The 21,719-nt window shown below is 43.6% G+C and overlaps 1 protein-coding gene across 1 annotated transcript in view; it reads left to right on the forward strand.

Annotated features, from left to right (window-relative positions):
• The window catches only part of nbas (NBAS subunit of NRZ tethering complex), a 315,206-nt gene that overhangs the window by 252,089 nt on the left and 41,398 nt on the right, over positions 1-21,719 (forward strand). The window contains exons 49-50 of the mRNA XM_064991781.1: positions 13,463-13,552; positions 14,011-14,194. Coding sequence (XP_064847853.1) covers positions 13,463-13,552; positions 14,011-14,194 — 274 coding nt within the window. The remainder of the gene's footprint in view (positions 1-13,462; positions 13,553-14,010; positions 14,195-21,719) is intronic.

The raw sequence follows: 21,719 nt of genomic DNA on the forward strand, positions 1-21,719 counted from the left end.
GTATAGTCTGGTGTTTAGGATAGTCTGGTGTATATAGTCTGGTGTTTAGGATAGTCTGGTGTATATAGTCTGGTGTTTAGGATAGTCTGGTGTATATAGTCTGGTGTATATAGTCTGGTGTGTATAGTCTGGTGTGTATAGTCTGGTGTGTATATAGTCTGGTGTATATAGTCTGGTGTGTATAGTCTGGTGTATATAGTCTGGTGTGTATAGTCTGGTGTGTATAGTCTGGTGTGTATAGTCTGGTGTGTATAGTCTGGTGTGTATAGTCTGGTGTATATAGTCTGGTGTTTAGGATAGTCTGGTGTATATAGTCTGGTGTTTAGGATAGTCTGGTGTGTATAGTCTAGTGTATATAGTCTGGTGTGTATAGTCTGGTGTATATAGTCTGGTGTATATAGTCTGGTGTATATAGTCTGGTGTGTATAGTCTGGTGTGTATAGTCTGGTGTGTATAGTCTGGTGTGTATAGTCTGGTGTATATAGTCTGGTGTATATAGTCTGGTGTGTATAGTCTGGTGTATATAGTCTGGTGTGTATAGTCTGGTGTGTATAGTCTGGTGTGTATAGTCTGGTGTGTATAGTCTGGTGTGTATAGTCTGGTGTATATAGTCTGGTGTTTAGGATAGTCTGGTGTATATAGTCTGGTGTTTAGGATAGTCTGGTGTGTATAGTCTAGTGTATATAGTCTGGTGTGTATAGTCTGGTGTATATAGTCTGGTGTATATAGTCTGGTGTATATAGTCTGGTGTGTATAGTCTGGTGTGTATAGTCTGGTGTGTATAGTCTGGTGTATATAGTCTGGTGTATATATAGTCTAGTGTATATAGTCTAGTGTATATAGTCTAGTGTATATAGTCTGGTGTATATAGTCTAGTGTATATAGTCTGGTGTGTATGGTCTGGTGTTTAGGATAGTCTGGTGTGTATAGTCTGGTGTATATAGTCTGGTGTGTATAGTCTGGTGTATATAGTCTGGTGTATATAGTCTGGTGTGTATAGTCTATTGTGTATAGTCTGGTGTGTATAGTCTGGTGTGTATAGTCTGGTGTATATAGTCTGGTGTATATAGTCTGGTGTATATATAGTCTAGTGTATATAGTCTAGTGTATATAGTCTGGTGTATATAGTCTGGTGTTTAGGATAGTCTGGTGTATATAGTCTGGTGTATATAGTCTGGTGTATATAGTCTGGTGTGTATAGTCTGGTGTGTATATAGTCTGGTGTATATAGTCTGGTGTTTAGGATAGTCTGGTGTATATAGTCTGGTGTATATAGTCTGGTGTGTATATAGTCTGGTGTATATAGTCTGGTGTGTATATAGTCTGGTGTGTATATAGTCTGGTGTGTATATAGTCTGGTGTGTATATAGTCTGGTGTATATAGTCTGGTGTTTAGGATAGTCTGGTGTTTAGGATAGTCTGGTGTATATAGTCTGGTGTGTATAGTCTGGTGTATATAGTCTGGTGTGTATAGTCTGGTGTATATAGTCTGGTGTGTATATAGTCTGGTGTTTAGGATAGTCTGGTGTATATAGTCTGGTGTATATAGTCTGGTGTGTATAGTCTGGTGTATATAGTCTGGTGTATATAGTCTGGTGTGTATATAGTCTGGTGTGTATAGTCTGGTGTATATAGTCTGGTGTATATAGTCTGGTGTGTATAGTCTGGTGTGTATAGTCTGGTGTGTATATAGTCTGGTGTGTATAGTCTGGTGTATATAGTCTGGTGTGTATATAGTCTGGTGTGTATATAGTCTGGTGTTTAGGATAGTCTGGTGTATATAGTCTGGTGTATATAGTCTGGTGTGTATAGTCTGGTGTGTATAGTCTGGTGTGTATAGTCTGGTGTATATAGTCTGGTGTATATATAGTCTAGTGTATATAGTCTAGTGTATATAGTCTAGTGTATATAGTCTGGTGTATATAGTCTAGTGTATATAGTCTGGTGTGTATGGTCTGGTGTTTAGGATAGTCTGGTGTGTATAGTCTGGTGTATATAGTCTGGTGTGTATAGTCTGGTGTATATAGTCTGGTGTATATAGTCTGGTGTGTATAGTCTATTGTGTATAGTCTGGTGTGTATAGTCTGGTGTGTATAGTCTGGTGTGTATAGTCTGGTGTATATAGTCTGGTGTATATAGTCTGGTGTATATATAGTCTAGTGTATATAGTCTAGTGTATATAGTCTGGTGTATATAGTCTGGTGTTTAGGATAGTCTGGTGTATATAGTCTGGTGTATATAGTCTGGTGTATATAGTCTGGTGTGTATAGTCTGGTGTGTATATAGTCTGGTGTATATAGTCTGGTGTTTAGGATAGTCTGGTGTATATAGTCTGGTGTATATAGTCTGGTGTATATAGTCTGGTGTGTATAGTCTGGTGTGTATAGTCTGGTGTGTATAGTCTGGTGTGTATAGTCTGGTGTGTATAGTCTGGTGTGTATAGTCTGGTGTATATAGTCTGGTGTTTAGGATAGTCTGGTGTATATAGTCTGGTGTTTAGGATAGTCTGGTGTGTATAGTCTAGTGTATATAGTCTGGTGTGTATAGTCTGGTGTATATAGTCTGGTGTATATAGTCTGGTGTATATAGTCTGGTGTGTATAGTCTGGTGTGTATAGTCTGGTGTGTATAGTCTGGTGTATATAGTCTGGTGTATATATAGTCTAGTGTATATAGTCTAGTGTATATAGTCTAGTGTATATAGTCTGGTGTATATAGTCTAGTGTATATAGTCTGGTGTGTATGGTCTGGTGTTTAGGATAGTCTGGTGTGTATAGTCTGGTGTATATAGTCTGGTGTGTATAGTCTGGTGTATATAGTCTGGTGTATATAGTCTGGTGTGTATAGTCTATTGTGTATAGTCTGGTGTGTATAGTCTGGTGTGTATAGTCTGGTGTATATAGTCTGGTGTATATAGTCTGGTGTATATATAGTCTAGTGTATATAGTCTAGTGTATATAGTCTGGTGTATATAGTCTGGTGTTTAGGATAGTCTGGTGTATATAGTCTGGTGTATATAGTCTGGTGTATATAGTCTGGTGTGTATAGTCTGGTGTGTATATAGTCTGGTGTATATAGTCTGGTGTTTAGGATAGTCTGGTGTATATAGTCTGGTGTATATAGTCTGGTGTGTATATAGTCTGGTGTATATAGTCTGGTGTGTATATAGTCTGGTGTGTATATAGTCTGGTGTGTATATAGTCTGGTGTGTATATAGTCTGGTGTATATAGTCTGGTGTTTAGGATAGTCTGGTGTTTAGGATAGTCTGGTGTATATAGTCTGGTGTGTATAGTCTGGTGTATATAGTCTGGTGTGTATAGTCTGGTGTATATAGTCTGGTGTGTATATAGTCTGGTGTTTAGGATAGTCTGGTGTATATAGTCTGGTGTATATAGTCTGGTGTGTATAGTCTGGTGTATATAGTCTGGTGTATATAGTCTGGTGTGTATATAGTCTGGTGTGTATAGTCTGGTGTATATAGTCTGGTGTATATAGTCTGGTGTGTATAGTCTGGTGTGTATAGTCTGGTGTGTATATAGTCTGGTGTGTATAGTCTGGTGTATATAGTCTGGTGTGTATATAGTCTGGTGTGTATATAGTCTGGTGTTTAGGATAGTCTGGTGTATATAGTCTGGTGTATATAGTCTGGTGTGTATAGTCTGGTGTGTATAGTCTGGTGTGTATAGTCTGGTGTATATAGTCTGGTGTATATATAGTCTAGTGTATATAGTCTAGTGTATATAGTCTAGTGTATATAGTCTGGTGTATATAGTCTAGTGTATATAGTCTGGTGTGTATGGTCTGGTGTTTAGGATAGTCTGGTGTGTATAGTCTGGTGTATATAGTCTGGTGTGTATAGTCTGGTGTATATAGTCTGGTGTATATAGTCTGGTGTGTATAGTCTATTGTGTATAGTCTGGTGTGTATAGTCTGGTGTGTATAGTCTGGTGTGTATAGTCTGGTGTATATAGTCTGGTGTATATAGTCTGGTGTATATATAGTCTAGTGTATATAGTCTGGTGTATATAGTCTGGTGTATATAGTCTGGTGTTTAGGATAGTCTGGTGTATATAGTCTGGTGTATATAGTCTGGTGTATATAGTCTGGTGTGTATAGTCTGGTGTGTATATAGTCTGGTGTATATAGTCTGGTGTTTAGGATAGTCTGGTGTATATAGTCTGGTGTATATAGTCTGGTGTGTATATAGTCTGGTGTATATAGTCTGGTGTGTATATAGTCTGGTGTGTATATAGTCTGGTGTGTATATAGTCTGGTGTGTATATAGTCTGGTGTATATAGTCTGGTGTTTAGGATAGTCTGGTGTTTAGGATAGTCTGGTGTATATAGTCTGGTGTGTATAGTCTGGTGTATATAGTCTGGTGTGTATAGTCTGGTGTATATAGTCTGGTGTGTATATAGTCTGGTGTTTAGGATAGTCTGGTGTGTATAGTCTGGTGTATATAGTCTGGTGTATATAGTCTGGTGTGTATAGTCTGGTGTATATAGTCTGGTGTATATAGTCTGGTGTGTATATAGTCTGGTGTGTATAGTCTGGTGTATATAGTCTGGTGTATATAGTCTGGTGTGTATAGTCTGGTGTGTATAGTCTGGTGTGTATATAGTCTGGTGTATATAGTCTGGTGTGTATAGTCTGGTGTATATAGTCTGGTGTGTATATAGTCTGGTGTTTAGGATAGTCTGGTGTATATAGTCTGGTGTATATAGTCTGGTGTGTATAGTCTGGTGTGTATAGTCTGGTGTGTATAGTCTGGTGTATATAGTCTGGTGTATATATAGTCTAGTGTATATAGTCTAGTGTATATAGTCTAGTGTATATAGTCTGGTGTATATAGTCTAGTGTATATAGTCTGGTGTGTATGGTCTGGTGTTTAGGATAGTCTGGTGTGTATAGTCTGGTGTATATAGTCTGGTGTGTATAGTCTGGTGTATATAGTCTGGTGTATATAGTCTGGTGTGTATAGTCTATTGTGTATAGTCTGGTGTGTATAGTCTGGTGTGTATAGTCTGGTGTATATAGTCTGGTGTATATAGTCTGGTGTATATATAGTCTAGTGTATATAGTCTAGTGTATATAGTCTGGTGTATATAGTCTGGTGTTTAGGATAGTCTGGTGTATATAGTCTGGTGTATATAGTCTGGTGTATATAGTCTGGTGTGTATAGTCTGGTGTGTATATAGTCTGGTGTATATAGTCTGGTGTTTAGGATAGTCTGGTGTATATAGTCTGGTGTATATAGTCTGGTGTGTATATAGTCTGGTGTATATAGTCTGGTGTGTATATAGTCTGGTGTGTATATAGTCTGGTGTGTATATAGTCTGGTGTGTATATAGTCTGGTGTATATAGTCTGGTGTTTAGGATAGTCTGGTGTTTAGGATAGTCTGGTGTATATAGTCTGGTGTGTATAGTCTGGTGTATATAGTCTGGTGTGTATAGTCTGGTGTATATAGTCTGGTGTGTATATAGTCTGGTGTTTAGGATAGTCTGGTGTGTATAGTCTGGTGTATATAGTCTGGTGTATATAGTCTGGTGTGTATAGTCTGGTGTATATAGTCTGGTGTATATATAGTCTAGTGTATATAGTCTAGTGTATATAGTCTGGTGTATATAGTCTAGTGTATATAGTCTGGTGTGTATGGTCTGGTGTTTAGGATAGTCTGGTGTGTATAGTCTGGTGTATATAGTTTGGTGTGTATAGTCTGGTGTATATAGTCTGGTGTATATAGTCTGGTGTGTATAGTCTATTGTGTATAGTCTGGTGTGTATAGTCTGGTGTGTATAGTCTATTGTGTATAGTCTGGTGTGTATAGTCTGGTGTGTATAGTCTGGTGTATATAGTCTGGTGTATATAGTCTGGTGTATATATAGTCTAGTGTATATAGTCTAGTGTATATAGTCTGGTGTATATAGTCTGGTGTTTAGGATAGTCTGGTGTATATAGTCTGGTGTATATAGTCTGGTGTATATAGTCTGGTGTGTATAGTCTGGTGTGTATATAGTCTGGTGTATATAGTCTGGTGTTTAGGATAGTCTGGTGTATATAGTCTGGTGTATATAGTCTGGTGTGTATATAGTCTGGTGTATATAGTCTGGTGTGTATATAGTCTGGTGTGTATATAGTCTGGTGTATATAGTCTGGTGTGTATATAGTCTGGTGTGTATATAGTCTGGTGTATATAGTCTGGTGTTTAGGATAGTCTGGTGTTTAGGATAGTCTGGTGTATATAGTCTGGTGTGTATAGTCTGGTGTATATAGTCTGGTGTGTATAGTCTGGTGTATATAGTCTGGTGTGTATATAGTCTGGTGTTTAGGATAGTCTGGTGTGTATAGTCTGGTGTATATAGTCTGGTGTATATAGTCTGGTGTGTATAGTCTGGTGTATATAGTCTGGTGTATATAGTCTGGTGTGTATATAGTCTGGTGTGTATAGTATGGTGTATATAGTCTGGTGTATATAGTCTGGTGTATATAGTCTGGTGTGTATAGTCTGGTGTGTATAGTCTGGTGTATATAGTCTGGTGTATATAGTCTGGTGTATATAGTCTGGTGTATATAGTCTGGTGTGTATAGTCTGGTGTATATAGTCTGGTGTATATAGTCTGGTGTATATAGTCTGGTGTATATAGTCTGGTGTTTAGGATAGTCTGGTGTATATAGTCTGGTGTTTAGGATAGTCTGGTGTGTATAGTCTGGTGTGTATAGTATGGTGTGTATAGTATGGTGTATATAGTCTGGTGTATATAGTCTGGTGTATATAGTCTGGTGTGTATATAGTCTAGTGTATATAGTCTGGTGTATATAGTCTGGTGTTTAGGATAGTCTGGTGTGTATAGTCTGGTGTGTATAGTCTGGTGTGTATAGTCTGGTGTGTATAGTCTGGTGTGTATAGTCTGGTGTGTATAGTCTGGTGTGTATAGTCTGGTGTATAGGATAGTCTGGTGTATATAGTCTGGTGTGTATAGTCTGGTGTGTATAGTCTAGTGTATATAGTCTGGTGTATATAGTCTGGTGTGTATAGTCTGGTGTGTATAGTCTGGTGTGTATAGTCTGGTGTGTATAGTCTGGTGTGTATAGTCTGGTGTATATAGTCTGGTGTATATAGTCTGGTGTATATAGTCTGGTGTATATAGTCTGGTGTGTATAGTCTGGTGTATAGGATAGTCTGGTGTATATAGTCTGGTGTATAGGATAGTCTGGTGTGTATAGTCTGGTGTGTATAGTCTGGTGTGTATAGTCTGGTGTATATAGTCTGGTGTATATAGTCTGGTGTATATAGTCTGGTGTGTATAGTCTGGTGTGTATAGTCCAGTGTTTAGGATAGTCCGGTGTGTATAGTCTGGTGTGTATAGTCTGGTGTGTATAGTCTGGTGTGTATAGTCTGGTGTATATAGTTTTGTGTATAGTCTGGTGTATATAGTCTGGTGTGTATAGTCTGGTGTGTATAGTCTGGTGTATAGTCTGGTGTATATAGTCTGGTGTGTATAGTCTGGTGTGTATAGTCTGGTGTGTATAGTCCAGTGTTTAGGATAGTCCGGTGTATATAAGTCTGGTGTATATAGTCTGGTGTGTATAGTCTGGTGTGTATAGTCTGGTGTGTATAGTCTGGTGTGTATAGTCTGGTGTGTATAGTCTGGTGTGTATAGTCTGGTGTGTATAGTCTGGTGTGTATAGTCTGGTGTGTATAGTCTGGTGTGTATAGTCTGGTGTGTATAGTCTGGTGTATAGGATAGTCTGGTGTATATAGTCTGGTGTGTATAGTCTGGTGTGTATAGTCTAGTGTATATAGTCTGGTGTATATAGTCTGGTGTGTATAGTCTGGTGTGTATAGTCTGGTGTGTATAGTCTGGTGTGTATAGTCTGGTGTGTATAGTCTGGTGTATATAGTCTGGTGTATATAGTCTGGTGTATATAGTCTGGTGTATATAGTCTGGTGTGTATAGTCTGGTGTATAGGATAGTCTGGTGTATATAGTCTGGTGTATAGGATAGTCTGGTGTATATAGTCTGGTGTGTATAGTCTGGTGTGTATAGTCTGGTGTGTATAGTCTGGTGTATATAGTCTGGTGTATATAGTCTGGTGTGTATAGTCTGGTGTGTATAGTCTGGTGTGTATAGTCTGGTGTGTATAGTCTGGTGTGTATAGTCTGGTGTGTATAGTCTGGTGTGTATAGTCTGGTGTGTATAGTCTGGTGTGTATAGTCTGGTGTGTATAGTCTGGTGTATAGGATAGTCTGGTGTATATAGTCTGGTGTGTATAGTCTGGTGTGTATAGTCTAGTGTATATAGTCTGGTGTATATAGTCTGGTGTGTATAGTCTGGTGTGTATAGTCTGGTGTGTATAGTCTGGTGTGTATAGTCTGGTGTGTATAGTCTGGTGTATATAGTCTGGTGTATATAGTCTGGTGTATATAGTCTGGTGTATATAGTCTGGTGTGTATAGTCTGGTGTATAGGATAGTCTGGTGTATATAGTCTGGTGTATAGGATAGTCTGGTGTATATAGTCTGGTGTGTATAGTCTGGTGTGTATAGTCTGGTGTGTATAGTCTGGTGTATATAGTCTGGTGTATATAGTCTGGTGTATATAGTCTGGTGTGTATAGTCTGGTGTGTATAGTCCAGTGTTTAGGATAGTCCGGTGTGTATAGTCTGGTGTGTATAGTCTGGTGTGTATAGTCTGGTGTGTATAGTCTGGTGTATATAGTTTTGTGTATAGTCTGGTGTATATAGTCTGGTGTGTATAGTCTGGTGTGTATAGTCTGGTGTATAGTCTGGTGTATATAGTCTGGTGTGTATAGTCTGGTGTGTATAGTCTGGTGTGTATAGTCCAGTGTTTAGGATAGTCCGGTGTATATAAGTCTGGTGTATATAGTCTGGTGTGTATAGTCTGGTGTGTATAGTCTGGTGTGTATAGTCTGGTGTGTATAGCCTGGTGTGTATAGTCTGGTGTGTATAGTCATTTTATTGTTTCTCTGTAACAGAATGAAAACCAGGCCTGTATAAAACCTGGGTCTCTGACTAATGGATGTCCTTTGTTTCTGTCATACAAGGTGTGTGTGTGTGTGTGTGTGTGTGTGTGTGTGTGTGAAATCATTTGAATGGTGATTGTGCTGTGTAGAAATGATGCGTTATCTTTGAATTTTTTGTACGTAGCAAACGTGTGTGTGTGTACTGTGTGTGTGTGTGTACTGTGTGTGTGTGTGTACTGTGTGTGTGTGTGTGTGTACTGTGTGTGTGTGTGTGTGTGTGTGTGTGTGTACTGTGTGTGTACTGTGTGTGTGTGTACTGTGTGTGTGTGTGTGTACTGTGTGTGTGTGTACTGTGTGTGTGTGTACTGTGTGTGTACTGTGTGTGTGTGTACTGTGTGTGTGTGTGTACTGTGTGTGTGTGTACTGTGTGTGTACTGTGTGTGTACTGTGTGTACTGTGTGTGTGTACTGTGTGTACTGTGTGTGTGTACTGTGTTTACTGTGTGTGTGTGTACTGTGTGTGTGTACTGTGTGTGTGTACTGTGTGTGTACTGTGTGTGTGTGTACTGTGTGTGTACTGTGTGTGTACTGTGTGTGTGTACTGTGTGTGTGTGTACTGTGTGTGTGTGTACTGTGTGTGTGTGTACTGTGTGTGTGTGTGTGTGTACTGTGTGTGTGTGTACTGTGTGTGTACTGTGTGTGTACTGTGTGTGTGTGTGTACTGTGTGTGTGTGTGTGTGTGTGTGTGTGTGTGTGTGTGTGTGTGTGTGTGTGTGTGTACTGTGTGTGTGTACTGTGTGTGTGTACTGTGTGTGTGTACTGTGTGTGTGTGTGTGTGTGTGTGTGTGTGTGTGTGTGTGTGTGTGTGTGTGTGTGTGTACTGTGTGTGTGTGTGTACTGTGTGTGTGTGTGTACTGTGTGTGTGTGTACTGTGTGTGTGTACTGTGTGTGCGTACTCTGTGTGTGTGTGTACTGTGTGTGTGTGTACTGTGTGTGTGTGTACTGTGTGTGTGTGTACTGTGTGTGTGTGTACTGTGTGTGTGTGTGTGTGTGTGTGTGTGTGTGTGTACTGTGTACTGTGTGTGTGTGTGTACTGTGTGTGTGTGTGTACTGTGTGTGTACTGTGTGTGTACTGTGTGTGTGTGTACTGTGTGTGCGTACTGTGTGTGCGTACTCTGTGTGCGTACTGTGTGTGCGTACTGTGTGTGTGTGTACTGTGTGTGTGTGTGTGTACTGTGTGTGTGTGTGTGTGTGTACTGTGTGTGTGTGTGTGTGTGTGTGTGTGTGTACTGTGTGTGTGTGTGTACTGTGTGTGTGTGTGTGTGTACTGTGTGTGTGTGTGTGTACTGTGTGTGTGTGTGTGTACTGTGTGTGTGTGTGTGTACTGTGTGTGTGTGTACTGTGTGTGTGTACTGTGTGTGTGTACTGTGTGTGTGTACTGTGTGTGTGTGTACTGTGTGTGTGTGTACTGTGTGTGTGTGTGTACTGTGTGTGTGTGTACTGTGTGTGTGTGTACTGTGTGTGTGTGTACTGTGTGTGTGTACTGTGTGTGTGTGTACTGTGTGTGTGTGTACTGTGTGTGTGTGTGTACTGTGTGTGTGTGTACTGTGTGTGTGTGTACTGTGTGTGTGTGTACTTTGTGTGTGTGTGTGTGTGTGTACGCCTCGCAGCTTAGTGGAGTTGAGTCAGGGGAATTTATTTTTATTTTTTATATCTTTGTAAAAAAAATGTGTCGCCTCTGGTGATCACGATCCCTCTGCAGCAAAGCTGGGACTGCAGGCCCTGAGAATAACACTGGAAGAGAGCTCTGGAACCTAGATAGCAGAACTAACAGCCGTCTGTGTTGAACCCTGTCTGTCTGTGTTGAACCCTGTCTGTCTGTGTTGAACCCTGTCTGTCTGTGTTGAACCCTGTCTGTCTGTGTTGAACCCTGTCTGTCTGTGTTGAACCCTGTCTGTCTGTGTTGAACCCTGTCTGTGTTGAACCCTGTCTGTCTGTGTTGAACCCTGTCTGTGTTGAACCCTGTCTGTCTGTGTTGAACCCTGTCTGTCTGTGTTGAATCCTGTCTGTCTGTGTTGAATCCTGTCTGTCTGTGTTGAACCCTGTCTGTATTGAATCCTGTCTGTCTGTGTTGAACCCTGTCTGTGTTGAACCCTGTCTGTCTGTGTTGAACCCTGTCTGTCTGTGTTGAACCCTGTCTGTGTTGAATCCTGTCTGTCTGTGTTGAACCCTGTCTGTCTGTGTTGAACCCTGTCTGTGTTGAACCCTGTCTGTCTGTGTTGAACCCTGTCTGTCTGTGTTGAATCCTGTCTGTGTTGAACCCTGTCTGTCTGTGTTGAATCCTGTCTGTCTGTGTTGAACCCTGTCTGTCTGTGTTGAACCCTGTCTGTCTGTGTTGAATCCTGTCTGTGTGTTGAACCCTGTCTGTGTTGAATCCTGTCTGTCTGTGTTGAATCCTGTCTGTCTGTGTTGAACCCTGTCTGTCTGTGTTGAATCCTGTCTGTCTGTGTTGAACCCTGTCTGTCTGTGTTGAACCCTGTCTGTCTGTGTTGAACCCTGTCTGTCTGTGTTGAACCCTGTCTGTCTGTGTTGAACCCTGTCTGTCTGTGTTGAACCCTGTCTGTCTGTGTTGAACCCTGTCTGTCTGTGTTGAACCCTGTCTGTCTGTGTTGAACCATGTCTGTCTGTTTGTCTGTGTTGAACCCTGTCTGTCTGTTTTGAATAATGTCTGTCTGTCTTTGCAGAACCCCTGTCTTTCTGTCTGTGTTGAACCCTGTCTGTCTGTCTGTGTTGAATCCTGTCAGTCTGTCTGTGTTGAATCCTGTCAGTCTGTCTGTGTTGAATCATGTCAGTCTGTCTGTGTTGAATCATGTCAGTCTGTCTGTGTTGAATCATGTCAGTCTGTCTGTATTGAATCATGTCAGTCTGTCTGTGTTGAATCATGTCAGTCTGTGTTGAATCCTGTCTGTCTGTGTTGAACCCTGTCTGTCTGTCTGTCTGTGTTGAACCCTGTCTGTATGTCTGTCTGTGTTGAATCCTGTCTGTGTTGAACCCTGTCTGTGTTGAATCCTGTCTCTGGAACGTAGATAGCAGAACTAACAGCCGTCTGTATTGAATCCTGTCTGTCTGTGTTGAACCCTGTCTGTCTGTGTTGAATCCTGTCTGTCTGTGTTGAACCATGTCTGTCTGTCTGTCTGTGTTGAACCCTGTATGGCTGTCTGTGTTGAACTCTCTGTCTGTCTGTCTGTGTTGAACCCTGTCTCTGTCTGTATGTCTGTGTTGAACCATGTCTGTCTGTCTGTCTGTGTTGAACCCTGTATGGCTGTCTGTGTTGAACTCTCTGTCTGTCTGTCTGTATGTCTGTGTTGAACCATGTCTGTCTGTTTGTCTGTGTTGAACCCTGTCTGTCTGTTTTGAATAATGTCTGTCTGTCTTTGCAGAACCCCTGTCTTTCTGTCTGTGTTGAACCCTGTCTGTCTGTCTGTGTTGAATCATGTCAGTCTGTCTGTGTTGAATCATGTCAGTCTGTCTGTATTGAATCATGTCAGTCTGTCTGTGTTGAATCATGTCAGTCTGTCTGTGTTGAATCATGTCAGTCTGTCTGTATTGAATCATGTCAGTCTGTCTGTATTGAATTATGTCAGTCTGTCTGTGTTGAATCTTGTCAGTCTGTCTGTGTTGAATCATGTCAGTCTGTCTGTATTGAATCATGTCTGTCTGTGTTTAAACCTGTCTGTTTGTCTGCCTGTGCTGAACCCTGTCTGTGTTTAAACCTGTCTGTTTGTCTGTGCTGAACCCTGTCTGTGTTTAAACCTGTCTGTTTGTCTGTGCTGAACCCTGTCTGTGTTTAAACCTGTCTGTTTGTCTGCCTGTGCTGAACCCTGTCTGTGTTTAAACCTGTCTGTTTGTCTGTGCTGAACCCTGTCTGTGTTTAAACCTGTCTGTTTGTCTGTGCTGAACCCTGTCTGTGTTTAAACCTGTCTGTTTGTCTGTGCTGAACCCTGTCTGTGTTTAAACCTGTCTGTTTGTCTGTGCTGAACCCTGTCTGTGTTTAAACCTGTCTGTTTGTCTGTGCTGAACCCTGTCTGTGTTTAAACCTGTCTGTTTGTCTGTGCTGAACCCTGTCTGTGTTTAAACCTGTCTGTTTGTCTGTGCTGAACCCTGTCTGTGTTTAAACCTGTCTGTTTGTCTGTGCTGAACCCTGTCTGTGTTTAAACCTGTCTGTTTGTCTGTGCTGAACCCTGTCTGTGTTTAAACCTGTCTGTTTGTCTGTGCTGAACCCTGTCTGTGTTTAAACCTGTCTGTTTGTCTGTGCTGAACCCTGTCTGTGTTTAAACCTGTCTGTTTGTCTGTGCTGAACCCTGTCTGTGTTTAAACCGGTCTGTCTGTCTGTGCTGAACCCTGTCTGTGTTTAAACCGGTCTGTCTGTCTGTGCTGAACCCTGTCTGTGTTTAAACCGGTCTGTTGTTTTTGCCAGTGGAGACGAGGAGGTGGTGAATGATTACCCAGAACCCCTCATGGTGTTGGAGGGGATGGTCACTGCAGTGCACAACCATGTCCAGAGCGGGTGAGACTCAACCACACACTGCTTTAGAGCTGCTGCTCTAACACGCACACAACACGTATCTGTCTATCTGTCTGTCTGGCTGTCTGTCTGTATCTATCTATGCCTGTCTGTCTGAATCTCTGTCTGTCTGTATCTCTGTCTGTCTGTATCTCTGTCTGTCTGTATGTTTGTATCTCGCTCTGTCTGTATCTATGTCTGTCTGTATCTATGTCTGTCTGAATCTCTGTCTGTCTGAATCTCTGTCTGTCTGAATCTCTGTCTGTCTGAATCTCTGTCTGTCTGAATCTCTGTCTGTCTGAATCTCTGTCTGTCTGAATCTCTGTCTGTCTGAATCTCTGTCTGTCTGTATCTCTGTCTGTCTGTATGTATGTATCTCTCTCTGTCTGTATCTATGTCTGTCTGTATCTATGTCTGACTGACTGACTGTCTGTCTGACTGACTGTCTCTCTGTCTCCCAGTGACTCTGTGGTCAGTTCTGATGACCTGTTGGCGTGGTTACGGCCGTTCTGCAGCGATGGCTCTCGTGCGGTGCGACCACGTATTGAGGTTCTGCAGATTCTGGAGAATAACTTCAGTCTTAGGGACAGTGACGTGCATCTGCTGATACTCTACAGGACCCAAGCTGTACTGAAGGACTTACAGGTAACACTCATTCTAGGGCCCGTCAACAACAACAACATTTGGTCTATCCAGAGTCGTCCGATCTTTAAACCAATTGACGGGTGAAATGTTTTTAAACGTGTATTTTTCCACATATAGACACACCTTATGCGTTATAATAAAATCAACATTGTGCGCTGATCTTGTCTGATGCTTTAAGCACACTGTTTAATGATATAATTAAATGACTCAAGAGGGAGCCAGAGATCAAGATAAGGCAATAAACCTGTTCCTGACCGTGCTTCTCCTGCTTCCCAGATTCTGCCGTTACGCTCCTGGAGTTGACTGTCATCGGCTCCACCCGGGGTCGGCAAACTTTCTCGTGTGGAATGAAAATTTATCATACCGTTTCTACCGATCTGCGCGCGCCAGTTATGCACTTTTTCATTTCAATTGTAATAACTTTTTATCTCTAAATCATTGTCATGTTGTTTATCTAAATCTAATTTCAATCGAAATGAAAATGATACAAATCAAAAATGTATCTAATGCAAGAGTGCCTGCCTCTGCCAAATGGACAGATTGTATGATAGCCTCCACGGTGAGTCATTGGCAGCTGAAGAACTTAGCGCAGAATGCAGAGAGGCCTATATACCAATGCATGTAACTGATATTGCCAAATAGGGGTAAAAATAGCCGACATAAAGCCAACAAATGAAAATATTGCAGGTAGAAAATATCCTGATTTAAAAAGAATGATCGTATATATCACATTGGACTAGCATGGCAGTTAATTCATGTTCTTTCAATTGTATTCTACTCCACCTGTCTGCATCGAACTTGAAACATTGTATCAACTATCAACTGGGACCGACTCAAAGCTTGCACGAGCAAACAAGCAACATTGTATCAACTGGGACCGACTCAAAGCTTGCACGAGCAAACTAGCAACATTGTATCAACTGGGACCGACTCAAAGCTTGCACGAGCAAACTAGCAACATTGTATCAACTGGGACCGACTCAAAGCTTGCACGAGCAAACAAGCAACATTGTATCAACTGGGACCGACTCAACGCTTGCACGAGCAAACTAGCAACATTGTATCAACTGGGACCGACTCAAAGCTTGCACGAGCAAGTTAGCAACATTGTATCAACTGGGACCGACTCAAAGCTTGCACGAGCAAGTTAGCAACATTGTATCAACTGGGACCGACTCAAAGCTTGCACGAGCAAACTAGCATCATTGTATCAACTGGGACCGACTCAAAGCTTGCACGAGCAAACAAGCAACATTGTATCAACTATCAACTGGGACCGACTCAAAGCTTGCACGAGCAAACAAGCAACATTGTATCAACTGGGACCGACTCAACGCTTGCACGAGCAAACTAGCAACATTGTATCAACTGGGACCGACTCAAAGCTTGCACGAGCAAGTTAGCAACATTGTATCAACTGGGACCGACTCAAAGCTTGCACGAGCAAGTTAGCAACATTGTATCAACTGGGACCGACTCAAAGCTTGCACGAGCAAACTAGCATCATTGTATCAACTGGGACCGACTCAAAGCTTGCACGAGCAAACTAGCAACATTGTATCAACTGTTCTGGGGCCTTAGTTTCCCGCTCCAGTTAGCTCCGGGTTTCCGTTATGGAAATGTGGCGCCGGACCCATAATGCACTGTGTGTGTAATCTGATCAGGGCGTCCACCCACGGTGCTCATGATGATGGTAATTCATATTGACAGGACGTGCAGGTCCAGAATGCAACACTGTGCCGTCCTTTCGACCGAATTCTGATGTGCGCTTTGGAAGATGTTAGAAGAACTAGGGAAGAACATTTTCACCATAAAAATGTACGTTTATTTGAAAGAATTATCACGTGCAGACTTTTTTAATGCGATGAGTAGATTAGATAGTCATAATTTATGGTAATAATATAACTCTTTCACTGTAAAAAAGGCCTGTTCAATAACATGGTTGAGTGAGTATAGTGTAGAGGCCTGGGCTATAGGTTGGCTGAGTGAGTATAGTGTAGAGGCCTGGGCTATAGGTTGGCTGAGTGAGTATAGTGTAGAGGCCTGGGCTATAGGTTGGCTGAGTGAGTATAGTGTAGAGGCCTGGGCTATAGGTTGGCTGAGTGAGTATAGTGTAGAGGCCTGGGCTATAGGTTGGCTGAGTGAGTATAGTGTAGAGGCCTGGGCTATAGGTTGGCTGAGTGAGTATAGTGTAGAGGCCTGGGCTATAGGTTGGCTGAGTGAGTATAGTGTAGAGGCCTGGGCTATAGGTTGGCTGAGTGAGTATAGTGTAGAGGCCTGGGCTATAGGTTGGCTGAGTGAGTATAGTGTAGAGGCCTGGGCTATAGGTTGGCTGAGTGAGTATAGTGTAGAGGCCTGGGCTATAGGTTGGCTGAGTGAGTATAGTGTAGAGGCCTGGGCTATAGGTTGGCTGAGTGAGTATAGTGTAGAGGCCTGGGCTATAGGTTGGCTGAGTGAGTATAGTGTAGAGGCCTGGGCTATAGGTTGGCTGAGTGAGTATAGTGTAGAGGCCTGGGCTATAGGTTGGCTGAGTGAGTATAGTGTAGAGGCCTGGGCTATAGGTTGGCTGAGTGAGTATAGTGTAGAGGCCTTGGCTGAGGTTGGCTGAGTGAGTATAGTGTAGAGGCCTGGGCTATAGGTTGGCAGAGTGAGTATAGTGTAGAGGCCTGGGCTATAGGTTGGCTGAGTGAGTATAGTGTAGAGGCCTGGGCTATAGGTTGGCTGAGTGAGTATAGTGTAGAGGCCTGGGCTATAGGTTGGCTGAGTGAGTTTAGTGTAGAGGCCTGGGCTATAGGTTGGCTGAGTGAGTATAGTGTAGAGGCCTGGGCTATAGGTTGGCTGAGTGAGTATAGTGTAGAGGCCTGGGCTATAGGTTGGCTGCGTGAGTATAGTGTAGAGGCCTGGGCTATAGGTTGGCTGAGTGAGTATAGTGTAGAGGCCTGGGCTATAGGTTGGCTGCGTGAGTATAGTGTAGAGGCCTGGGCTATAGGTTGGCTGAGTGAGTATAGTGTAGAGGCCTGGGCTATAGGTTGGCTGCGTGAGTATAGTGTAGAGGCCTGGGCTATAGGTTGGCTGAGTGAGTATAGTGTAGAGGCCTGGGCTATAGGTTGGCTGAGTGAGTATAGTGTAGAGGCCTGGGCTATAGGTTGGCTGAGTGAGTATAGTGTAGAGGCCTGGGCTATAGGTTGGCTGAGTGAGTATAGTGTAGAGGCCTGGGCTATAGGTTGGCTGAGTGAGTATAGTGTAGAGGCCTGGGCTATAGGTTGGCTGAGTGAGTATAGTGTAGAGGCCTGGGCTATAGGTTGGCTGAGTGAGTATAGTGTAGAGGCCTGGGCTATAGGTTGGCTGAGTGAGTATAGTGTAGAGGCCTGGGCTATAGGTTGGCAGAGTGAGTATAGTGTAGAGGCCTGGGCTATAGGTTGGCAGAGTGAGTATAGTGTAGAGGCCTGGGCTATAGGTTGGCTGAGTGAGTATAGTGTAGAGGCCTGGGCTATAGGTTGGCTGAGTGAGTATAGTGTAGAGGCCTTGGCTGAGGTTGGCTGAGTGAGTATAGTGTAGAGGCCTGGGCTATAGGTTGGCTGAGTGAGTATAGTGTAGAGGCCTTGGCTGAGGTTGGCTGAGTGAGTATAGTGTAGAGGCCTGGGCTGTAGGTTGGCTGAGTGAGTATAGTGTAGAGGCCTGGGCTGAGGTTGGCTGAGTGAGTATAGTGTAGAGGCCTGGGCTATAGGTTGGCTGAGTGAGTATAGTGTAGAGGCCTGGGCTATAGGTTGGCTGAGTGAGTATAGTGTAGAGGCCTGGGCTGTAGGTTGGCTGAGTGAGTATAGTGTAGAGGCCTGGGCTATAGGTTGGCTGAGTGAGTATAGTGTAGAGGCCTGGGCTATAGGTTGGCTGAGTGAGTATAGTGTAGAGGCCTGGGCTATAGGTTGGCTGAGTGAGTATAGTGTAGAGGCCTGGGCTATAGGTTGGCTGAGTGAGTATAGTGTAGAGGCCTGGGCTATAGGTTGGCTGAGTGAGTATAGTGTAGAGGCCTGGGCTATAGGTTGGCTGAGTGAGTATAGTGTAGAGGCCTGGGCTATAGGTTGGCAGAGTGAGTATAGTGTAGAGGCCTGGGCTGTAGGTTGGCAGAGTGAGTATAGTGTAGAGGCCTGGGCTATAGGTTGGCAGAGTGAGTATAGTGTAGAGGCCTGGGCTGTAGGTTGGCTGAGTGAGTATAGTGTAGAGGCCTGGGCTATAGGTTGGCTGAGTGAGTATAGTGTAGAGGCCTGGGCTGTAGGTTGGCTGAGTGAGTATAGTGTAGAGGCCTGGGCTATAGGTTGGCTGAGTGAGTATAGTGTAGAGGCCTGGGCTGAGGTTGGCTGAGTGAGTATAGTGTAGAGGCCTGGGCTGAGGTTGGCTGAGTGAGTATAGTGTAGAGGCCTGGGCTATAGGTTGGCTGAGTGAGTATAGTGTAGAGGCCTGGGCTGAGGTTGGCTGAGTGAGTATAGTGTAGAGGCTATAGGCCTGATGCTCTCTGCTAGAGCCAATAAGGTAGGCTATAGGCCTCATGCTCTCTGCTAGAGCCAATAAGGTAGGCTATAGGCCTGATGCTCTCTGCTAGAGCCAATAAGGTAGGCTATAGGCCTGATGCTCTCTGCTAGAGCCAATAAGAGCCAACTGTTGTTCGCTCCACTAAAAGACAGATTCACGTATTTTCATCGTCTTCTCTTTACATCAATAGCCGTTTGCTTTCCAAACTATATTTTTCTGCGATTGTATTTTGAAGTGTTTCTATATGAACGGTTTTGATTGACAGGTCCAAGTTGCCCACAGGCCTGGCTGGACACCTCTCTACTTGTCACAGACAGTCCCAACTCAACAATCATCTCGTGTTGCTGCCTTTCCTATCGAATGCAGGAAATGCCATTTCATGTTTGAAGTTGGTGAGGGAGATATAAGTCTCCAACTTCAGCGATTTTTGCAATTCGTTCCAGTCACTGGCAACAGAGAACTGGAAAGAAAGGCGGCCGAATGAGGTGTTGGCTTTAGGGATGATCAGTGAGATACGCCTGCTGGAGCGCGTGTTACGGATGGGTGTTGCCATCGTGACCAGTGAACTGAGATAAGGCGGAGCTTTACCTAGCATGGACTTGTAGATGTCCTGGAGCCAGTGGGTCTGGCGACGAATATGTAGCGAGGGCCAGCCGACTAGACCATACAGGTCGCAGTGGTGGGTGGTATAAGGTGCTTTAGTGACAAAACGGATGGCACTGTGATAAACTGCATCCAGTTTGCTGAGTAGAGTGTTGGAAGCTATTTTGTAGATGACGTCGCCGAAGTCGAGGATCGGTAGTATAGTCAGTTTTACTAGGGTAAGTTTGGCGGCGTGAGTGAAGGAGGCTTTGTTGCGGAATAGAAAGCCGACTCTAGATTTGATTTTAGATTGGAGATGTTTGATATGAGTCTGGAAGGAGAGTTTACAGTCTAGTCAGACACCTAGGTACTTATAGATGTCCACATATTCTAGGTCGGAACCATCCAGGGTGGTGATGCTCGTCGGGCGTGCGTGCGGGTGCAGGCAGCGAACGGTTGAAAAGCATACATTTGGTTTTACTAGCGTTTAAGAGCAGTTGGAGGCCACGGAAGGAGTGTTGTATGGCATCGAAGCTCGTTTGGAGGTTAGATAGCACAGTGTCCATTTATATAGACAGGAGTAAGGTTAATTAGGCTAAATTAATTTTTGGCAAATTTAATTCAATTTACTAAAGGAAAGCTTAGCTTCCCCTAGCCTTATGGACTCACTGCCGATGAGTCCATGATGTCAATCTACCTTCCCCCATCGTAGAAACGTTGACCTATTCTATTGGTCAGCTTGTGGTCAGCAGCTGTTAATAAACAGACTACTGGTTTCAATGGTATATAGAAGTCTTTAATAAATAGACTACTGGTTTCAATGGTATATAGAAGTCTTTAATAAATAGACTACTGGTTTCAATGGTATATAGAGGTCTTTATTAAATCATTCACAATTGTATTCATCGGCTTTTCTATCTTTTAACGGCCAAAAGCCGGAAAACGAATGCAAACGAAATGTTCCAAGGCGAATATTGTCGCATACCAGCCGATGCCTGTCTTCGATATGGACTTAATGGATGAGGCCACTGAGACAGGCGCCAATCAGACAGGTGTCTCGTTATGCCATGAACAATCTCCGACAGCCGAGCAACCAAACATTCGATCAGTCGACTAAATGGAGCCACCCCTGACACAAACAGGTGGCATCGCCGTGGGCGGCTGGTCTGTTTCTGTCGAGACGGGTGTGGGCTTGCGCTGCTTTACGGATTGGGAACACCCCTGACGTTAGGCCCACAGTAAAGAGCACATACAGTCAGACCGAGATCTACAAAATGTCTTCACGAATGTTTGTGAGAGCAATACTGAGTGTGAACCGCTCTCATATGAAGCACTGTCATAGACTGCTTTCCCAAGACATGTCTGACTGACATGGGGAGTCTCTTCCCTGGGTGCTTTCCCAAGACATGTCTGTCTGACATGGAGAGTCTCTTCCCTGGGTGTTTTCCTCCTGCAGTCTGTCTGACATGGAGAGTCTCTTCCCTGGGTGTTTTCCTCCTGCAGTCTGTCTGACATGGAGAGTCTCTTCCCTGGGTGTTTTCCTCCTGCAGTCTGACTGACATGGAGAGTCTCTTCCCTGGGTGTTTTCCTCCTGCAGTCTGACTGACATGGAGAGTCTCTTCCCTGGGTGTTTTCCTCCTGCAGTCTGTCTGACATGGAGAGTCTCTTCCTGGGTGTTTTCCTCCTGCAGTCTGTCTGACATGGAGAGTCTCTTCCCTGGGTGTTTTCCTCCTGCAGTCTGACTGACATGGAGAGTCTCTTCCCTGGGTGTTTTCCTCCTGCAGTCTGTCTGACATGGAGAGTCTCTTCCCTGGGTGTTTTCCTCCTGCAGTCTGTCTGACATGGAGAGTCTCTTCCCTGGGTGTTTTCCTCCTGCAGTCTGTCTGACATGGAGAGTCTCTTCCCTGGGTGTTTTCCTCCTGCAGTCTGACTGACATGGAGAGTCTCTTCCCTGGGTGTTTTCCTCCTGCAGTCTGACTGACATGGAGAGTCTCTTCCCTGGGTGTTTTCCTCCTGCAGTCTGACTGACATGGAGAGTCTCTTCCCTGGGTGTTTTCCTCCTGCAGTCTGACATGGAGAGTCTCTTCCCTGGGTGTTTTCCTCCTGCAGTCTGACTGACATGGGGAGTCTCTTCCCTGGGTGTTTTCCTCCTGCAGTCTGACTGACATGGGGAGTCTCTTCCCTGGGTGTTTTCCTCCTGCAGTCTGACATGGAGAGTCTCTTCCCTGGGTGTTTTCCTCCTGCAGTCTGTCTGACATGGAGAGTCTCTTCCCTGGGTGTTTTCCTCCTGCAGTCTGACTGACATGGGGAGTCTCTTCCCTGGGTGTTTTCCTCCTGCAGTCTGACTGACATGGGGAGTCTCTTTCCCTGGGTGTTTTCCTCCTGCAGTCTGACTGACATGGAGTCTCTTCCCTGG

The sequence above is a fragment of the Oncorhynchus masou genome, chromosome 16 (assembly GCF_036934945.1).
Source record: "Oncorhynchus masou masou isolate Uvic2021 chromosome 16, UVic_Omas_1.1, whole genome shotgun sequence".
Lineage (NCBI taxonomy): Eukaryota > Metazoa > Chordata > Actinopteri > Salmoniformes > Salmonidae > Oncorhynchus > Oncorhynchus masou.